Source organism: Myxocyprinus asiaticus, chromosome 18 (assembly GCF_019703515.2).
Source record: "Myxocyprinus asiaticus isolate MX2 ecotype Aquarium Trade chromosome 18, UBuf_Myxa_2, whole genome shotgun sequence".
Lineage (NCBI taxonomy): Eukaryota > Metazoa > Chordata > Actinopteri > Cypriniformes > Catostomidae > Myxocyprinus > Myxocyprinus asiaticus.
Genome location: NC_059361.1, coordinates 13,007,501 through 13,029,588, shown reverse-complemented (window position 1 = coordinate 13,029,588; position 22,088 = coordinate 13,007,501). Strand labels below are relative to the sequence as shown.

The 22,088-nt window shown below is 42.0% G+C and overlaps 1 protein-coding gene across 5 annotated transcripts in view; it reads left to right on the top strand.

The window, feature by feature from the left end:
* st3gal4 (ST3 beta-galactoside alpha-2,3-sialyltransferase 4) overlaps window positions 1-22,088 on the top strand; it is a 77,517-nt gene that overhangs the window by 4,727 nt on the left and 50,702 nt on the right. For 2 of the 5 annotated variants that reach the window (XM_051724033.1, XM_051724035.1), the window contains exon 2: window positions 5,927-5,972. The exons of the other annotated variants lie outside the window; for them this stretch is intronic. In XM_051724033.1, the coding sequence (XP_051579993.1) occupies window positions 5,927-5,972 (46 nt within the window). The remainder of the gene's footprint in view (window positions 1-5,926; window positions 5,973-22,088) is intronic. 5 annotated transcript variants of the gene reach the window in all.

Genomic DNA, 22,088 nt, shown 5'->3' with positions numbered 1-22,088 from the left:
AAAGAAACCTGGGCTTCCATACCACCTCAGCAGTGCCACAAACTGATCACCTCCATGCCACGCCGAATTGAGGCAGTAATTAAAGCATAAGGAGCCCCTACCAAGTATTGAGTACATATACGGTAAATGAACATACTTTCCAGAAGGCCAACAATTCACTAAAAATGTTTTTTTTTTTATTGGTCTTATGATGTATTCTAATTTTCTGAGATAGTGAATTGGTGGGTTTTTGTTAAATGTGAGCCAAAATCATCACAATTAAAAGAACCAAAGACTTAAACTACTTCAGTCTGTGTGCACTGAATTTATTTAATACACAAGTTACACAATTTGAGTTGAATTACTGAAATAAATGAACTTTTCCACGACATTCTAATTTATTGAGATGCACCTGTATATATATATATATATATATATATATATATATATATATATTAGTAATTGTAATTTTTATGTATTTTATTTAAATATCTACATTTGTAATGCACACTGTAAAAAAAATATGTAATTTTAACAGTAAAAGACTGTAAAAATGCTGCAGTAAAAACGTTAATTGGTTAACGGGTAGTTCCCTTGAAATATACAGTAAAAAGTATATTTAAAAATAAAATACATGTAATTGTACAGTAAATTATTGTTAAAATTACAATCGGGCATTCCCAGAATTCCCTGCGTGACCCATTACATTTCATTATATTTTATGGGAATAGTAATGTTTCCTCTTATTTTTAATATCAGTTATGTACTTTGGGGTGTTCTGTGTTATATTTGATGTAGTTTAGTTCATGTTTATTGCATTATTTTAATTTCACATGTGTTACCCTGATGGTGTTTAGTGTTTGTGTGAGTGACACTGAGCTTTGTCTCTACATGTTTATTGGTTGTTGCTCCTGGAAAGGCCACTATTGATGGACTTCATGTCATCACGTGCCCTTCTGTAATTACTACGGTGATTAACAATACATTATGAAGTGAAAAGCAGATTTTTACAGTTTCAGAAGATTACTGTATCAAGTTTATCATTTAACCCTCTGGGGTCTGAGGGTGTTTTGGGCCCTGGAGAAGTTTTGACATGCCTTGACATTTGTGCTTTTTTCAGTTGCTTAAAAACATATTAATGGCTAAAGTCTGATAACACTGTATTCAGCACAAACGGGGTTACAGTAATATGTGAGCAAGATGTATGTACATGTTTGTATTTTTGAGAAAATAACATTTATGCGTGGTTTTTGAAAAAAACAAAAATTGTAAGTCACTGAAATAAGGCCATATAACACATACTAAACATTTGTTCACAAGACTTTTGAGAACTGGATCTTGTAGCCTTGAGTAATGATGTGAAACCAACCTGATCACTCATTCATACAAAATAATATAGTCATTTAACTTTTGTAAGACACTTTTAGTGTTAGAAAGGCCCTATGCGAGGAGGCGTGGATGATCATGAATATTGATGTGATTCACACCTGAGGACCCCTCCCCTGAGAGAGAATGAATGTTTGTAGCTTATTCACAAAATAAAGTTTAAGTTAAAAGAAGTAGTCTGACTATACATTTTCTTTACATAAAGACTTTACTTTAGACCTACACAACTGTTTAAAACTTTATAGATCTGTAAGATTTTTTAATGTTTTTAAAAGAAGTCTCTTCTGCTCACCAAGGCTCCATTTATTTGATTCAAAATACAGCAAAAACAGTGACATTGTGAAATATTTTTACAATTTTAAATAACTGTTCTATTTGAATATATTGTAAAATGCTATTTGTTCCTGTGATCAAAGCTTCATTTTCAGCATCATTACTGCAGTCTTCAGTGTCACATGATCCTTCAGAAATCATTCTAATATGCTGATTTTCTAATATGGGCATATTTACAGCACGTTTTACACATTTACACCCGAACAGATATTTGCAAGCACAAGCGTCATTGATGATAATGAGGCAGCATAAACACTAGTTAAAATATAATCTAAATATTCATATTATTTTTATATCATATTACATATCATATTTATATCATACAGCATACAATTTAAATACCTGCTTTAGCTGAAACAACATTTAAATGTAACTAAAACTTGCCTATTAGGACATATTTCAAATGTCAATACTCTGAATACTGGCTGGCAAGTCTGGAAAAAGTCCAACTAGTAAAATATGTACATGTCTATATAAAAAAGCATGTTAACTAATGTAAGTAAAGACTTACTCATCCGAAATTGTATCCTTGGCTGGATCAAATTGCTCATCAAAATGTAAACATTCATCGTCGGAGTCCCGCTCTTCTTCTGAGAAAAATGTGAACTCTTCGTCACTATCTAGGACCATCTGTAGAGCTTCCTCACCTGTGTAGCGTGCCATCTTCCAAACGCGCAGGAAAGTGAATGAATCTGATGATGAATTTGATGTTTTTTAAGGCATTGTTGGGGGCGTTTACCATTTGCATTGATCGCCTCAGCACATTACCGTATGAACAGCGCGATCTGCTGGTGGGTGTGATCACATTAGCGATAATTAGCTGAGCCAGGAGAAACTGTACAACGCTTTGTTTCATACAGATTACAGATTAAGCTTTCTTTAGACATATGTTTCATGTTTGTGTGATAAATATTCATGGAGTTTCAGTTCATTTTTGTGACGTGTTTCAGAAAGATGCTCGCGGAGACAAAGATGGCTGAAAGCGCACCCTGTTTATTTTCTTTATTTTACAAAAGCACAAGGTTTTGTTGTTATTGTGAGTGTACACAAATAAAGGTAGACCCTTTATAGTCTCTAATGATGTCTTACACTTATCTGTATGTCCAAAAATGACGGAGTATTTTACGTTTTTTCCGCTGTTATGCGGAAAAAATCCAGCAAGACGCGCTGGCGCCCAGAGGGTTAATAAAATAAGCAGTAATGCTTCGTAAAATATACAAGCACCAAAATTACATCCCGTAAAGCCTGAAACGTGGTTACCGTATTTTTCACGTTAAATCTCTGGCAACCACAGCTGCTGGTAATTTACCGTAAATTTTACGCATTTTTTTTTTACAATGTAAGATACTGCTGAAAGATCACGCAAAAAATTAATCCAAAAATTTACTTTTTTGACATTATATATCTCTGGGTGTAAATAAGGTGGCTTCGAAAAACTTTTTGTTCGCAATCATGTCAACTATATCTGAGAAAAGTTTTGTGTTGATATGACAAAGCAATCAAAAGTTTACAAAAGAACAAAATAATTTATCATAGTGTAAAAAAAGTGTAAAAAAAACGTCTCCATGTCCAAAAGCCTCGCCAAACAAATAAAACATAATAATTGTACATAAGAACTAATTACACATGCAAACATAACAATGACTAAAGATTTGCATAGCATGTAGACATGATTTTTGTAATGAGATTTCACAGAATGAGTGCTTTTGACTCAATGAGTCTGTGTCATTTACTTGGCGCCATCTCCTGATGGCCATATGTAAAATTGTGCTTTGTGTGGCTTATCTAATGATCTATGCATCTGATTACCTTGTGTGTGGGTTTGTTTGAAAAATAATCATCCCCTCTAAGTAATGGTATGTGATATTTTATTTTCAGTTTATTCTTCGTGAAGTTATAAGGGAAAAAACCCGGCATATAAGCAACACCAACATAATTGCCAAAGACATATGCTTAGCTATTACTTGCTATATTTATGTCTGTGAGTGAAACAAATTGGCTGGTTGTATTATACTCTTTGAGAGCTTTCCAACAACATATGACACATGGCTATTTGATTAGTTTGATGTTTTTACTGATTGCAATAATACAGTATGTACAGTGCAACTGTTTTTAATAAATTATTAAAACAGAAAACTTCTGATTTGTCTGCAAATTTCAAAGCACTTTTTCAGTTTTGGTCAGAATGCCTGCATGCATCAGAAAGTAAAGCTTCTAAGCTTTCAAACGATACCTATTTTGTGGACGTCAAGACTGTAGTTATTAATATTTTGACGATTATTTTTTTTCTCACGGGCCCATCCAAGCTTAAAGGGTTGAAGACAGAGACTAAGTGCACATAGCAATATATACTATTTAATCTAAGTATAGCAACAAAAAGCATCTTCTTTGTACTAATTGCAAATAGTTTTAGATGCTATTTGCATCCTGGTGCAAATAGTGGCAGATATTATTTGCACCCCTAATTAACATACAATATAAGGGCATCACTGCAGTGTGTTTATTGTGTTTATTTAGGCCATGTACACACTGCAAAGTTTCGGGAGTGACAACAACATTTAAATGGAGGAGTGAATCCCTTAAATTTTAATTTCACGTGTGTACGCACAGTACAGGAGTGACTCCCGCAATTGCAATGATTGACAAGTGATAACCATAGAAATGTTGCAGCGTCTTGCGCCTGTGAAACATGAATGCCATCAGTTGAACCCATTTTGTGTTTGCTGTTTTTGAGCAAAGAGATTATCCACCACAGATATATTATCATCCGACAACATTTTGTAGCTGCCATCGATAGAATCTTTGTAGTGAGTACGTGGCCACAAACACTACACCAAACCCTACTCCTAAACCTAACCATAACCTTCCCTTACAAAATTGAAACGTGGTTTTATTACACAGTATCACCCTGATAGTTTGTAGTAAAATCATAGTAACCACAAAATTAAACATTGTTACTACAGTATATTAACACTATATTACTGTAGTAACACCATGGTCCATTGCATTAAAACTATGGCTTCCGCTAAGTACATGGTTACTACAAAATTACTATAGTAAAACCATGGTTAATTTTACCCAGATCAAACCTTTCTCTCAACACCCTAAACATCACTGTGAGGAAATCAACCTTTATATTCATTTTATTTTTTTTTGGAAGTATTAAAGGTAATATTAAGAGTGGAGTCAACAAAAGGTGGAATCAAACCGGGGTCGTCCACATGAAAAAAGCACATCCACACTTTCGTTTTACCCTACACCACTGCAGTGAAACTAGAGGCACAGTTTTTCTTCAATTTTCACCTAGTGCAAATAGTCACTCCGTTGTGTAAATAAATGTAATTGAATTATTTATTTGCTTGTTTTCCTCCATATGGTGCGAGTTTCACTCTTAGTCTAACACAAGGCTTATAACTCCTTTTCCACTCTGGTACCCTTTTGAAAGTCAGGGCCTGACTGCATCAGTCTATAAGTTGCTGGCTATGAAAGAGCATGTACTGTAAATATTACATAACCAAATGATTAGCAATTCACTCAAGATCTTAAAGGCACTCCATATATCATTTTAAAGCTTTTATAAATGTATTGATAGGCCATTGCGAGGTAATGGACTTGTGGTATGGAGATGGTATGTGACATGATGTTGAGGTGGTACTTTTTTGAGCTCTTCCTTTGAAATCTGTTATCTGCTTAACTTTTAACCAGTATGTATATTGTTGCATATCCTTCAACTAGATGGAATAGGTCTGACTGAGAATCGGCGCTAAAATCTGTGTTAAAGTTGTGTAGTGTAATCCAGCCTTTAGATGTTGTCAGGGCTTCACAACAGGGTATTTTTTTGTCTTCACACAGTTCATTTATAGACTTTGCTTGGGAAACTTTTTTTTATTTTTATATATTAGTCACAATTCAAGGGGGAAAACCATTGAGCATCTTACATTTTCAGCTGAGATTTGTGATTACAGACAAATAGAAAAAGTATACAAAAGAAAAAAATAAGAAGACAGACAACATATACTCAACTGAACCCAAAATTATACTTCTATCTCCTTTACTCATCCTCATGCTGTTATAAACACATATGACTTTGGTTCTTGCATGGAGCAGAAAAGTAGAAGGACTGAAAAACAAATGTAACCTCAGTTATTGTTTGAAAAAAAAGATGCAGTGAAAGTGAATGGTGACTGAGGCTAACATTCTGCCTAACAAATCCTTTTGTGTTTCACAGAAGAAAGAAAATTGTACAGGGTTTGGAACAAAACACACCGTCAAAGGTAGGGATTCACGATAATAGTTACATTTATAATCGCGATTATTTTGCTGGAATTTTAATCACAATTATTAATCACGATTATTCTGTTGCACGATTTGAACAAAAAATACTGTTGCCACAGCTTTGATATTTTTTTCTTAAATAGAAAATAAAATTACATTATACAGCAGCTTTCATGTTGAACAAGGTGCTAAAACTACAAAGAGGTAAATTATTCTTTTTGACCAAAATTAAGTCATGTTTTGCCCATGCTTTACTTCCAATTTAAGGGTTTTCACACTTTATTTACTTTTATTATTATTATTATTATTGCAATAAACAGTAGTAATATATTTCTGAAGGAAGTGTGTGTGTTGTTTCTGTTGATAACAGTTTTGGCAGGCTCCTCCTCAACCCACAAAACCCTGGTGCCATGGGTTTACTTTAGATTGTTTAGACACTTGTAATGGCCAAACATACCTGAAATTACGCAAATGTGCAACGAGGTAAATCTGGAGCACTTTTTAAAGCGGTGAAAACACGTTAGTGATGCGCACGAACCGAACCAAATTCCGAGCACAGCTTTTCTGTGTATAATGAGAGCATGAGATGGAATTCATGGCTATTGAGCACAGAACCACTCTAAAACCGCTGTCTTCAGCTGACTTGCTGCATTATCAGTTAATAGCTGAACAGACAGAGTTGTTGAATGACTGGTCTCAGAACAGTTTGAAAGGCACCAGATTTTCATCCTACCTCCACAAAGTCTCCGAAGGCAGCATGTTCCAACTTTCTGATGCAAGCCTTACATCAATCAAAGCGATATATGAAACATACTCATAAACATCTGCGGCTCCATATGTCAGTGCGTGGTCGAAACCGAGAAATAGCCCACTAATATCGCAGACGATTATGCTTAATTAATCATGAGAGGCAGAAATTGTGATCGCGATTAAAATACGATTAATTGTGCAGCCCTACTCAAAGGTGATGTAACTTTTAACCATGTTTGGGACCTGCAGTAAATAGCCCCTATAAAGATAAATGGCTAGATCTAGATGCATAGGTCATGAGATGGTAGTGTATCAGTTCAGAAAGAGGTTTTTAGCAGACCATGGGTTTAGCCAGAGAATGAATGTGACAGTTCCACTTCCCCTACTCTTTTACAGGTGATTTTAACTTACTACATCCTGAAAAGCTATTTATCCTCTGTTAAGGCCAGTGGTGTTGTTGGGGCCATACACACTTATGCTTACTTTTTTCCTAAGGCTTCAAAGGATCAATAAGGCTTCAAAGGATCAATATTTGCATATACCCTCGGTATACCCACTTGTTTTGCTGCTTCAGAAGTCCATAATCTACTGTCGTTAGTTTCCCTTTAACTGTATTGGATGCTGTTTTGTGAAACTGGAGATTCTTTGTTGTAATTGGTGCATTATCACTTGAATTCTGCCGTTCCCCACCCCTGACAACCTGAAACACACACACACCTTTCGCATGAGTTGTGTGAGATATCGGCGAGAGAGAGAGAGGTAAGAAAAACTGCATTACTGCATTAATTAGAAATAAAAGCACAGTAGTAGTTAAAACACTTTTTAACTAAGATTTTCTTACATTTCCCTTATAATAAAAAGTATATACTGGCAAAATTATGATATTAATCAAAGGAGAAATATAAATAACACTATTTTCATGTTAAGCCTTTTCTCTCCCTTTCTCTCTTCTTCCTGGTCCTTTTATTAAAGCATTTTTCATTTTAAGTTTAGTAGGGGACGTTTGCACTGAATGCGTTTTTGCGTCCATCCGAGCTGTTTTTCAATGTAAAGCAGTGTCTCATGCAGGAATGCCTGTAAATATGAGTCATTCCTACAATTCTGTCATTTAAGTCCCCATTATAAGTGTGTGTGGTATTTATATTGTTTAATTTCACCCGATTAAAATTTTGATAGGCTTGTTTAAAAGAAGGAAATAAATATTTACTATTTATAAAGACTTTTTATAATGTTACACACTTCTGTGGGCTTAAAAGATAAAACACAGGCTATATATAATACACACACACACACACACACACAGGCAAGCAAAAGGTTGGAATAATGTACAGATTTTGCTCTTATGGAAAGAAATTGGTACTTTTATTCACCAAAGTGGAATTCAACTGATCACAATGAATAGTATGTGAAAAATTACTATTGCAATTTAAAAAAAAAAAAAAAACTTCAGAACTTCCTAAACTACTTCAAAGAGTTCTCATCAAAAAATCCTCCATGTGCACCAATGACAGCTTTGCAGATCCTTGGCATTCCAGCTGTCAGTTTGTCCAGATACTCAGGTGACATTTCACCTCATGCCTCCTGTAGCACTTGCCATAGATGTCTTGTCGGGCACACTCATACACCTTACAGTCTAGCTGATCCCACAAAAGCTCAATGGATTTAAGATCCATAACACTTTTTTCCAATTATCTGTTGTCCAATGTCTGTGTTTCCTTGCCCAACCTTTTCTTTTTGTTTTTCTGTTTCAAAAATGGCTTTTTCTTTGCAATTCTTCCCATAAGTCCTGCACCCCTGAGTCTTCTCTTTACTGTTGTACATGAAACTGGTGTTGAGTGGGTAGAATTCAATGAAGCTGTCAGCTGAGGACATGTGAGGCCTCTATTTCTCAAACTAGAGACTCTGATGTACTTATTCTCATTTAGTTGTACATCTGGCCTTCCACATCTCTTTCTGTCCTTGTTAGTGCCATTTGTCCTTTGTCTCTGAAGACTGTAGTGTACACCTTTGTATGAAATCTTAAGTTTTTTTTTGGCAATTTCAAGCATTGTGTAGCCTTCATTACTCAAAACAATGATTGACTGATGAGTTTCTAGAGAAAGCTGTTTCTTTTTTGCCATTTTTGACCTAATATTGACCTTAAGACATGCCAGTCTATTGCATACTGTGGCAACTCAAAAACAAACACAAAGACAATGTTATGCTTCATTTAATGAACAAAATAGCTTTCAACTGTGTTTGATATAATGGCAAGTGATTTTCTAGTACCAAATTATCAATTTAGTATGATTACTCAAGGATAAGGTGTTGGAGTGATGGCTGCTGGAAATGGGGCCTGTCTAACTTTGATCAAAAAGAACTTTTCAAATAGTGATGGTGCTGTTTTTTACTTCAGTAATGTGCTGACTATACTTTGTGATCAGTTGAATGCCACTTTGGTGAATTAAAGTACCAATTTCCTTCCGAAACAGCAAAATCTGTACATTATTCCAAACTTTTGGCCGCCAGTGTGTATAGTTGAAGTTAGAAGTTTACATACACTTAGGTTGATATATGTACTCCCTTTGTTTGATTTTGGCGTGATTTTTATCAGTATAATTTACGACTTGGAATGTGGGGGCTTGAGTTAGGTTTTTACGACTGTGTTAGGCCTGCCTTTGTCTTCTATCTGAATACATGAGGCCCAACACCAAGAAGATAGAATGTAATCCCATAGCCTACATCACACCTTCATAGCTCAGATGCTTCAGTAAAAAATTCAGTCAGAGCACTATATGCTTCCTAGAATCCAAACCAAATGGTATGCTGGCAGAAGGCACTAAGGACGGAGAATATATTGGCACCATATCGGTTATCTGTATTATTATTTTTTCCTGGTATCGTTTGATATTGGATATTTATTGACAGATATTAGATATTTAATTGCAGACTGTGCCTATGTTAGGTTTAGATTACTTTTGCTATCATCTAACGCTAACTTAAACAGATAGCAATAGAGTACTGCAAAGATTTAACCCTTTAAGTGCTCTTTTAGGGTCCCACCTCTACTACTGTTATGAGGATTTGTTTTTTTCTCATTCAAACAGTATTCTTTTTTCTACATAAGATTTCAAAAGGAATAATTATCCAATAATTGTCGTTATAGGTTAACATTACATAAAAAACTAATGAGCAGTTTAAAGTATCAGTATTGGGCAGAATTTCAATATTGGTTCATCCTTACTAACCACCACCAAACAGGCACTATTACAGTGATGGGGGGGGGGGGGTTCATTCAATTTGGCATGCCCAATTCCCAATGCTCTCTAAGTCCTTGTGGTGGTGTAGTGACTCACCTCATTCTGGGTGTTGGAGGACGAATCTCAGTTTCCTCCACGTCTGAGACCATGCATCTTATCACTTGGCTTGTTGAGCAGCAGAGATCTAGCGCATGTTGAGGCTTCATGCTATTCTCCGCGACATCCACGCACAGCTCACCATGCGCCCCACCGAGTGTGAGAACCACATTATAGCGACCATGAGGAGGTTAACCCAACGTGACTCTACCCATCCTAGCAACCGGGCAAATTGGTTGCTTAGGAAGCCTGACTGGAGTCACTCAACATGCCCTGGATTCGAACTTGCGACTCCAGGTGTGGTAGTCAGCATATTTACTTGCTGAGCTATGCAGGCCCCCAAAGTAATAAGTCTTTAAAAGTGTGAACATTCAAATGCCTGGCTGCAATTTACAGTATACAACAAACTATCTGCAAAAAAGAAATCAGGCTGGCTGAGATACAAAAGAGCAAAACCAACTAAATGTATTATATTATCATATTTAACTGATTGATTGGGTGCAACACCTTGTCTACATGGGATGTGTGTGGAGCATTGCAACACTGAGATGTAAACACTGGGTGGGAACTACTCCCGTCACTTCATTTTGCCTGTCCGAGTGAAATATCTTTGTTATATTTTATAACTTGTAACATTAAAATGTCAGCATCAAATGACCAGATCATAATGTTTCTTGTCTCTAGCCTGCTATTCAAATTATTGTTTGAAAAAGGTAAAAAACCTTGAGGTGGTTTGGCAATAACAAGTAACAGGAAGAAACCTGTGTGTGTGTGTGTGTGTGTGTGTGTGTGTGTGTGTGTGTGTGTGTGTGTGTGTGTGTGTGATGTGTTGTAGGACATTTGAGGTCTAGCAGTTTTCTTAGCAAACAGAGATTGGTGCTGCAGATGCTTCCTCCTTTATATGCCTGTGCAATAATATATGCTCTCATTTACTGTCATAAACCATTTGATGTAGATACAACAGGCAGTATTAAACTCCTGTTCCTCTCATTTATTGATCTCTAGATAATAAAATATGTTTTATCAAGCCATCTGAGAATTGCATCTGATGTCTTTCAAGACCCAGTTAGTGTAGCTGGCAGTTAGCACTAATATTATTAGCATAGAGTGGTTAGCTCAGCTTCGATGTGAGACAGCACAACTGCTAACATTCAACACAACATTGTTGCAGAATAAACCCTGTTATCTTGAACACCAGTTTACTTCTTTCTAACCCGTATGCTGTTATTTTTTCTGTGGAACATAAAAGGAGTATTTTTAAATAATCAAACTAGTGCCCGACCAATATATCGGTCGGCCGATATTAGCCTTTCACCAATATATCGGTATCGGCGTATATTTTACCGATATGCAGAAAACAATGCTTTAGAATTGGTGTCATAGCGTAGTTTGTCCAGCAGAGCGCGCTCCGACTTTACAGAGCTGAACTGACGGTGGCTCTGCAGACAGGGCAGGGTTCAGCGGTGTCATCAGGTAAGTTGTTAACTAGTTTGTTAAATACATACTGGAAACTTAATAAACAATGACCCCATCATTTTCCCTTTTCAATATAACTAATATAATGTTAACCTTTCCCTGACAACCATGTCACTCATGTCTGTTTGCTGTTAGCCAGCTATAGTTTGTCAGTGCAGTCAGTAATGTAGCAGATTGAAAGGTAACATCAGAGCATCTTTTTGCAGCTCAGCAGACAACGGTGCAGTGGTGGATTGTGTCTGTGGAGTGTTGATTTCACGCTATGTTTTTACCTAGTTGGTGAGATACAAGGCTGGAAAGTTTACTCTCCATGACAGCGAGCTTATAGCTAACTAGCTAATCACGTAGCTGCTTTCATTGTTTTCAGCTGAGTGGAAGCTAATGAGTAAACATGTATTCACCAAACTGTTTTGTTTAGGATTCACAGTTTGGTACCCCCTTCAACCGAACAATTCCAGTCTTTGCATTTATAAAATGTAATATTTAAAAGTCTGGTTTTCCACTGTTGAAAGTTTCCCCTGAACTTGTATAGCAGAATACGTTGTAACACCGCTGCCGCTGTTTATCTTGACTCAGCAGTATTAAAATAGTCAGCATTTGACTGATATTAAACAGTAGTACTGATGTTTATTTAGCTATATATTCTTTATTTTAATGGTCAGCATTTGACTGATACTAAACAGTAGTACTGATGCTTATTTAGCTATTTATTTTATTTTTATTTTTTCTTTATTTTAATGGTCAGCATTTGACTGATACTAAACAGTAATACTGATATTTATTTAGCTATTTGTTTTATTTGTATTTATTCTTTATTTAAATAGTTAGCAATTGACTGATACTGAACATACAGTACTGATGTTTATTTAGCTATTTATTTTATTTTATTTATTCTTTATTTTAATGGTCAGCATTTGACTGATACTAAACATACAGTACTGATGTTTATTTAACTATTTGTTTTATTTTTATTTATTCTTTATTTAAATGGTCAGCAATTGACTGATACTGAATATACAGTACTGATGTTTATTTAGCTATTTATTTTATTTTATTTATTCTTTATTTTAATCGGTCAGCATTTGACTGAAACTAAACATACAGTACTGATGTTTATTAAGCTATTTATTGTATTTTTTTATTTTTTATTTTCTCAGTGTTCTTTTCAAGAATTTGTTGACAATGTATTATAATAATAATATCAAATATTCTTTGGTAAAAATATTTAAGAAAGCAGCCTTCTGAGTACCTTTGCACAGTCATATCGGTTCAAAATTGGTGAAAAATCCACATAGAAAAGGTCTGTTTTCATTCCAGCTAAGAAAAATTATTTATCGGCCACCATATCGGCAATCGGTGAATTTTCCCTCTCTAAAATCGGTATCGGTCTCAAAAATACCATATAGGTCAGGCTCTAATAATCACATCTCTTTTACATGCAATGACAGCTCATTTGCTGCCTTCCAATTCTTCAATTAATAATATTCGATTAAATAACAATTTATTAAAATTTTTAATGCTGATTAATAAAACTGAAAATAAATCAGTTACTCACATATATCAATGTTTGCTGAGAAAGGCCCCCAAATTAATATAATTCCATATATAATGATTACAATATTATAAATAATTAGAAATATTCAGTATATAATAAACAGAATTATTCAGGTACTTAAAATACATTACATTATTGTGGCAGACTAGTAAAGCATTGATTGGAAAATAAAAAAAAGTGGCTTTAAAAGACAATATATTGTTTATTTCCATATCATTGAACATCAGCTTATCATTGGCCTACAGTCCACAGCAATCCATTTTGCAATGGAATTATCACTCTGTCCGAGATTGTCTTATTATAAGGGCTTATAGGAGCCATATTTCTGATTAGTATTTTTAAAATGTATTATTATAATTTTTTGTGTTCTTTAGACATTTAATGTTGTTTATTTCTTTATTCTATACAACTGTATATATTTCGTTTGCTTATTGGATAATGTTTTTTGGTTATTGCATGTTCATTAAGGTCAGCCAGTAGGATGTGCATAGCATAGGTGCTGGTTTACATAGTGAAGAGACGAAGTGTGGAATAATTCAAGCTTCTGACCGTAATCCTCAACAAAGTAAAGTAGAAAGTTGTCAACGTAAGTCAACAAATAAGTTGTTGAAAAACTAAGTGGATACTGTGAAGATGGAAGAAATGTGAATCTGTTAAGCATAAACAAGGATAAAGATTCATGGACTCATGAGTGTGAGTGCTTAATCAGGATGGTAAGAATTAAGGATACGAGTCAAAACTTGGAATAAATGGAAGTCTGTCACATGGCATTACAGGGCTTTTCTAAGGACGCTTTTCTATGTACACACACACACACACACACATCAGACGGAAACTTTTGGAGTGTCTCACTTTGGTTGCATCGTGTCATAGACAGTGTTTTAAGTAAAATGTAGTTTGAAACTTAGAAAAACACATCTCGAAACCTGCATTCAGAGTTGTGCTCCATCCAGCTGTGTTTGAACACAAGAACGCTTCTTGTGCTGTCTACTGTCAGTGAAGTATGGTTTGTTCCTTGTATAGCTGTGCGTTAGCTCGCAGTCTGCTGACTGCGACTTTCAAAATCAAGAAGGTGGTACTTCCAGTTGAATTTCTCAGATGGTAGGAATATTCCTTAATACGGTCCATGGGCATGATTAATTGGGATCATTTTTCAACACATAATTTTTTATACAATTAATCGCACTGAATTAATGTGTTAAATTGACAGCCCTATTAATAACATAATAATAATAATAATCTTCCCCTCCGCCAAAGCTATGAAATCTAATTTGTGTCCAGTTAAGTTTGGGTGGAGCTTATGAAACATTCTAAAACATTATGTTGATTTAGGGGCGTTTCACACTGAATAGCGTCTAAGAAACTTTGCTGGAAAACAGCGAGACATGACGCAACAGTCAAAGACATCCGTTTACATAGAAAAACGATTGAAAAAGTAACAGCACAGATTGATGCAAAAATGTTTGAATTACCTCTTAGTTGAGTTCTTTTTAGCTCTAATAATGATCTTGGAGACAATTTCACAGGTAGCCTAGTGTGGTGAGAGTAAAGGCTGCTGATGATGCCTCATCCTCACTACACCCTTGACTGTAAATAGTGTTGTAAAAATTTGATGTGGTGGAGAGCCTTTATGCATGCTTCACAACTAGTGGTTGACTGATATATCACAGAGATCGATAAATCGGCCGATATTCTGAATCTTTTTAATTATCAGGATCGGCTGATCATTTTTCCCGTTTGGCCGATTCGTTTCTTAAGGCCGCAAGGGCACCGAGAATCACCTGCTTGCTTGTGAAGGAACCGCATGAGACATGTAAACATACAATCACAGTTCATTTTGTTGTTATGTGCCATCGTGTTAATACAACAATAGACCGGTGTGCAACACAGTCTCATATACAGTCCTCATATCAGAGCTGCAATAAATGCGTTTGAGCTTGAAATGTTAAAGTGCTCATCTGATTCTTTCTCCCTCTCTTTCCTCAACAGTTCCCTGTTCCCTATCTGTCACTCACTCGACGTTGGTGTCGATGTAGTGACACTAGGGGTCACTCTTGGGAGCCGAGACACCTCTGGTCTTTGATAAAAGGCCAATGAAAATTGGCGAGTGGTATTTGCATGCCACTCCCCCGAACATACGGGTATAAAAGGAGCTGGTATGCAACCACTCATTCAGATTTTCTCTTCGGAGCCGAACGGTCATGCTCATTGAGCTGAATACTACTGTTCATTCACCTGCTGGATCTGACGGCGCATTTCAGCGGCTTCTCCCTCCTCTGCACTGGTGCACTGCAGAGAATGCCCCTGGGCGCTTCGGCAGAAAAACTAGAGAGTATATTTTCTGAAAGAGCATTTTTCCCCTCTAAAAGAGTATATATTTCTCTAAAAGAGCACACACACGGAACTCTTTTTAAAGTCTTTTTAAAGATGCTTTTCCGATTGTGTGTTATTCCTGGTTGTGCTCGTTATCTCTCGCCTTCTAACGGTCACGATCACTGTCTTTCGTGTCTGGGCACTGCTCACGCGGAGACAGCGTTCGTGGATGGTCACATTCTCATTGCGAGAATGTGTCCATGGCAACGTTGCAGTTGCGGCTCGCCTTCGTAAGGAAGCGAGCCACCCCAGAGGCTCCCGCCTCGGTCCTTTTACCCACGGGTTTGAGGCCAGCGCGGCTAGCACTGGGGGCGATTTGGGGACCCCAATGGGACCGCCTCCGCCGGGTATCCCCCAGCGGACCTCCCATTCCCCAGCACGCTCGTCTGCCCCGATCGGGCTTCCGGGTGAGTCCGCCGGCTCGTCTCACGGCGAGTTCGACCTCTTATTCGGAGCCCGCGAAAGTGATGAGCTCTCGAGCGCAGCATCGGAGAGTAGGCTCGTCCAGTCGGAAGCCTCAGCTGGGCTCCTCCCTTCGGGGTCGATCGCCCAGTCACAGGCTGACGCGGAGATGACGACATGCTTTCCCGGACAGCCGCGAGCGTCGGTTAGAGTGGATTTCACCGCTCTTCCCTGAACCCTCGCGGCTCTGTGATTGGTTCCTGGGCTCGCGGCGCCGCTCAAAGCCACGCCCCGCCCCGTTCCTTTCTTCCCGGAAGTGCATGAAGAGCTGACAAGGTCGTGGGAGGCACCTTTTACTGCCCGGTCCCGATCTTTTCAGCTTCCCCGCTCTCACTACCCTCGATGGTGGGGCGGCCAAGGGTTGTTCGGCAATCCCCCGGTGGATAAAGGCGCTCGCGGTGCACCTATGCCCGCAGAGCGCCGCCACCTGGCGCGGGTGCCCAAAGCCCCCGTCCAAGGCCTGTAGGTTTACGTCGTCTCTGACGGTCAAAGCCTACGGCGCTGCTGGACAAGCCGCCTCCGCCCTGCACGCCATGGCTCTCCTGCAAGTCCGCCAAGGCGCTAAAGGAATTGCACGAGGGTAGTTCCGCCCCGGGATTGATGCAGGAACTGCGCTCGGCGACCGACCTCGCTCTCCGAGTGACGGAGGTCATGGCGCGGTCTCTCGGGCGGACGATGGCCACACTAGTGGTCCAGGAGCGCCACCTTTGGCTCAACCTGGTCGAGATGGGTGAGGCCGAAAGGACATGATTCCTTGCTGCCCCCATTTCCCAGGCGGGCCTATTCGGCGACGCCGTCGAGGACTTTGCCCAGCAGTTCTCGATGGTAGAGCAGTAGATGGATGCTAGCCGGCTTGTCCTGCCCCGGCGTGGCTCAAGATCCCGCACCCCATCTACACATCACCGAGGGCGTCCCCCTGCGGTGACTGCACCGGCTCCGCCACAGCCCGCCCCTCCGGCCCGACCCCGGCGTGGAGCCCACCGCAGGAAGCCGACTCCACCCGTCTCACAGCCGGCACCGAAGAACCCACGGAGGTCTTCGAAGCGCCCCTGAGATGGGCGACCCAGGGACAACGAAACCCGCTGCTCTGGAGCTGGTAAGCAGATCTTCATCTTTTTGTTACCTTTTGCATTTAATTGCGCTGCATGCCCAAGTGGCTGCAGTACTCAAGAGCTCCGCAAGAGTGGTTTCCTTGTTCCCTGGGTCACATATCCGGTGTGTATGGCTGGCATCACGACCACCGTCCACCACTCCATTTGGCAGGTTGGCGCTCCAGCGGCGGTCTCCCGCCCTGAGCGCCCAGCTGTGGCACAAATCCGCCCCCGATGTGACAGTCTCCACGGGTCATGAGGACAGGCCTCTTCCTCCCCCGTCCCAGGCTGTTCCGGGGGTGGTCACAAGGAGCCAGGTAAGTGCTTCGATGTCCTCGGACTCAGCATGGCCACGATGTGGTGTGGCACCTCAAGCTCCGCCCCGCCGTGAGGCCCCACCCGCCGGTACATCCGATGATGTTGTCCCTTTGGTCCCCCTTGCGCGGAACTCGGACGCATGGCTTGCGCTTTCCAGTCCGTCACGAGGGCTGGTCCGGACCATCTGACTCGGCTGCACGATTCACTTCGCTGGACATCCGCCCAGGTCCAGCGGTGTCCACTTCACCTTGGTGAAAGACGGAAATGCTGCTACCTTGCGCGGAGATCGCTACCCTCCTACGGAAGGACGCGATAGAACCTGTCCCTCCAGCCGAGATGAAGAAGGGGTTTTACAGCCCCTACTTCATTGTACCGAAAAAAGGCGGTGGGTTGCAGCCAATCTTGGACCTGCGAGTACTGAACCGGGCCTTACACAGACTCCCGTTCAAGATGCTGACGCAAAGACGCATTCTAGCGAACGTCCGGCATCAAGATTGGTTCGCGGCGGTAGACCCGAAGGATGCGTACTTTCACGTCTTGATCCTTCCTCGACACAGTCCCTTCCTGTGGTTCGCGTTCGAGGGTCAGGCGTATCGGTACAAGTCCTCCCTTTCGGCCTGTCCCTGTCTCCTCGCATCTTTACGAAGATTGCAGAGGCTGCCCTTGCCCCGTTAAGGGAGGTGGGCATTCGCATTCTCAACTATCTCGACGACTGGCTAATCCTAGCTCACTCTCGAGATGGGTTATGCGCACACATGGACCTGGTGCTCTCACACCTCAGCCGACTAGGGCTTCGGGTCAGCTGGGAAAAGAGCAAGCTCCTCCCGGTTCAGAGCATCTCTTTTCTCGGTTTGGAGTTGGACTCAGTCTCCTTGACGGCGCACCTTACGAACGAGCACGCCCAGTCGGTGCTGGCCTGTTTGAAGGCGTTCAAACAGAAAACAGTGGTTCCACTGAAACATTTTCAGAGGCTCCTGGGGCATATGGCATCCTCAGCGGTGGCCACCCCGCTCGGGTTGATGCATATGAGGCCGCTTAGGCACTGGCTCCAGACTCGAGTCCCAAGACGGGCATGGCGCCACGGGACACACCGCGTGGCCATTACGTCGGTCTGTCACCGTCTTTTCAGCCCTTGTACCGACCTCTCGTTTCCACGAGCAGGTGTTCCGCTAGAACTGGTCTCCAGGCGCGTCGTGGTCATGACAGATGCCTCCAAAATGGGCTGGGGCGCTGTTGGCAACGGGCACGCAGCCGCCGGCCTCTAGACGGGTCCGCGGCTGCGTTGGCACATCAACTGCCTCGAGTTACTGGCAATTCTGCTTGCCCTGCGGAGGTTCCGGCCATTGATCCAGGGCAAGCACGTGCTAGTTCGGACAGACAGCACGGCAGCGGTAGCATATGTCAACTGCCAAGGCGGTCTGCGCTCCCGCTGTATGTCATAACTCGCCCGCCGTCTTCTCCAATGGAGTTAGCAGCACCAAGTCGCTGCAAGCCACTCACATCCCGGGCAACCTCAACACTCCGGCGGACGCGCTGTAACAACAGGTTACCCTCAAGGGAGAGTGGAGACTCCACCTTCACGTGGTCCAGCTGATTTGGAGTCGATTCAGTCAGGCACAGGTGCACTTGTTCGCCTCCCAAGAATCCTCCCACTGCCCGCTCTGGTACGCCCTCACCGAGGCCTTCCTCGGCATAGACGCGCTGGCACACAGCTGGTCCCCTGGCATTCGCAAATATGCGTTTTCCCCAGTGAGCCTGCTCGCACAGACCCTGTGCAAGGTCAGGGAGGACGAGGAGAAGGTCGTCCTGATAAGCGCCCTACTGGCCCGCCCAGACGTGGTGCTCGGACCTCACGCTCCTCTTGACAGCTCCCCCCGGGCAAATTCCCCTGAGGAAGGCCCTTCTTTCTCAGGGAAGGGGCACCATCCGGCACCCGCGCCCAGACCTCTGGAATCTCCATGCCTGACCCCTGGACGGGACGCGGAAGACCTAAGCTGTCTCCCACCTGCGGTGGTAGACACGTTCACTCAGGCTAGGGCTCCCTCTACGAGGCGCCTCTATGCCTTTAAGTGGTGTCTGTTCGCTAAGTGGTGTTCTTCCCATCAGGAAGACCCCCAGAGGTGTGCAGTCAGATCAGTGCTTTCCTTCCTGCATGAGAGGTTGGAAGGGAGGCTGTCCCCTTCCACCTTGAAGGTGTACGTTGCTGCCATAGCAGCACACCATGATGCAGTCGACGGTAAGTCCTTAGGGAAGCATGATCTGAGCATCAGGTTCCTAAGAAGCGCCAGGAGGCTGAATCCCTCCAGGCCACGCCTTGTTCCCTCATCGGACCTCTGTAGTTTTTCAGGGTATACAGAGAGCCCCCTTTGAGTTTTGCAGTCAGCCGGGCTTAAGGCACTCTCCTTGAAGACTGCCCTCCTGACTGCGCTCACTTCCATCAAGAGGGTAGGTGACCTGCAAGCATTCTCTGTCAGCGAAACGTGCCTGGAGTTCGGTCCGGGCTATTCTCACGTGATCCTGAGACCCCCGACCGGGCTATGTGCCCAAGGTTCCCACCACTCCTTTTAGGGACCAGGTGGTGAACCTGCAAGCGCTGCCCCAGGAGGAGGCAGACCCAGCCCTGTCGTTGCTGTGTCCGGTGCGCGCTTTACGCATCTATTTGGATCGCACGCAGAGCTTTAGAATCTCTGAGCAGCTCTTTGTCTGCTTTGGTGCACAGCGTAAAGGAAGCGCTGTCTCCAAGTAGAGGATCGCCCATTGGCTCATTGACGCCATAACTATGGCATGTCTCGCCCAAAACATGCCGCCCCCGGTAGGGCTACGAGCCCATTCTACCCATGGTGTAGTGGTTTCTTGGGCCCTGGCCAGAGGTGCCTCTCTAACAGACATTTGCAGAGCAGCGGGCTGGGCAACACCCAACACCTTTGCAAGGTTCTACAACCTCCGGGTGGAACCGGTTTCATCCCAGGTAGTGGCACGCAACACAAGCGGATAAGCCCGGGATAGCCGGCCGGGTGTATCGCTTGCACATAGCGCCTTCCACCTCCTTTTGAGCTGAAGACGTGCGCTGTTAATTCCCAGTAGTGTTCACAAAAGTTGTTCCCTGGTTGACTTCCTCCGAGCCCTGTGGCAGTCGAGTGTTCAGAGAGACTCACTGCCGGCCCAGTACACGCGCTAACTAAGAGCCCGGTTCTGGGGTAGGTGCTCCGCATGTGGCGGTTCTCTGTAAGGCTAACCCCATGCGATCTATATCTTCCGCTAGTTCGTTTCCCTACTGGCAAACTGCGTCTTCCTTGGGCAGAGCCCCTCAGTCTCCATGTTGTAGTAACTCCTCCCCCATTGGGCAGGATCTACCTTGAAGGCTCTCCACATGGTTGGAAAGACCATGTGATGTATTCTTCCACTTAAATATCCCCCCTCTCTTGGGGCGAGGTGTGGTCTCCGCGGTGTCCTCCCCTTGGGAGGGACACCCCCGACTAGACCTGGCGGCCCAGTCAGATAATCCCCCTTCTTTTTAGGGAGTGGAAAAAGAGAAGGGGAAAGAGGCCACGACTGCGTTAAGCCTGTCTCTATCTCTGGGTAGTCGACTTGTCCCCAAAAAGGGCCGTTTGACACTCATAACTGTGTTGGGGGAGGTTACGTGTCGACCTGGTGCACTGGCTATGAGGCACACAGCAAGTCTGCCCACCACACACCGCCAGTTCACGTAACACAGTTCAGCCTTGTGGCGTTTTGTATAGGGACCCCTAGTGTCACTACATCGACACCAACGTCGAGTGAGTGACAGATAGGGAACGTCATGGTTACCGGTGTAACCTCCGTTCCCTGATGGAGGGAACGAGACGTTGGTCCCTCCTGCCACAACGCTGAACTACCCACTGAAATGGCCGGACCTTATATCGGCTCCTCAGCGTAAAACCTGAATGAGTGGTTGCATACCAGCTCCTTTTATACCCGTATGTTCGGGGGAGTGGCATGCAAATACCACTCGCCAATTTTCATTGGCCTTTTATCAAAGACCAGAGGTGTCTCGGGCTCCCAAGAGTGACCCCTAGTGTCACTACATCGACACCAACGTCTCGTTCCCTCCATCAGGGAACGGAGGTTACACCAGTAACCATGACGTTTCTCCTAATGGCCTTGTCTAATGATTAAAAAGGCAAATATTAATAAAAATAATATTGTATACCATCTGCAGATACCTCGTTTAAACAGATGTTGTACACAAACCTTAAAAAACTTGAGCAAATCCAGTGTCCGGTGGAGCGCTCATATTTCTTGCTCTAAAATTTTTGATCAGCCTCTCCTCAGCAGTTCGCTGTAACTTTTTTAACTTTCTTGTCTAATGATAAATTAAAAAGTCAAATATCAATAAAACAAATCATGTACCATCTGCAAATATGTGGATATTGCCTTAAACGTATGAAATTCACGAACCGTTTTATTGTCGAGCGCTCATCTAATATCTTCCTCTGAAGCACAAATTCCATCAGCCAGAATCAAAACTTCTGGATCAGGACCAAAAGTTCCTCTAATAATTCACAAATCATGACGGTCAGTCCATAACAAGCAGGCAATCCTCTGCATTTAAACTCTCAGTAGGTTTCTGCTGCTCTCGCTGGATGCGCATGAGCGCGTGAGTACAACTTCAAAGTAAAAGCGCTTCATGTGCACTATGAGTAAATATCATATTCACTGTGTACTGTATGTACAATTGGTTTGAGTCGGTCTTTTGTGAGAATATGCGATTGCTAA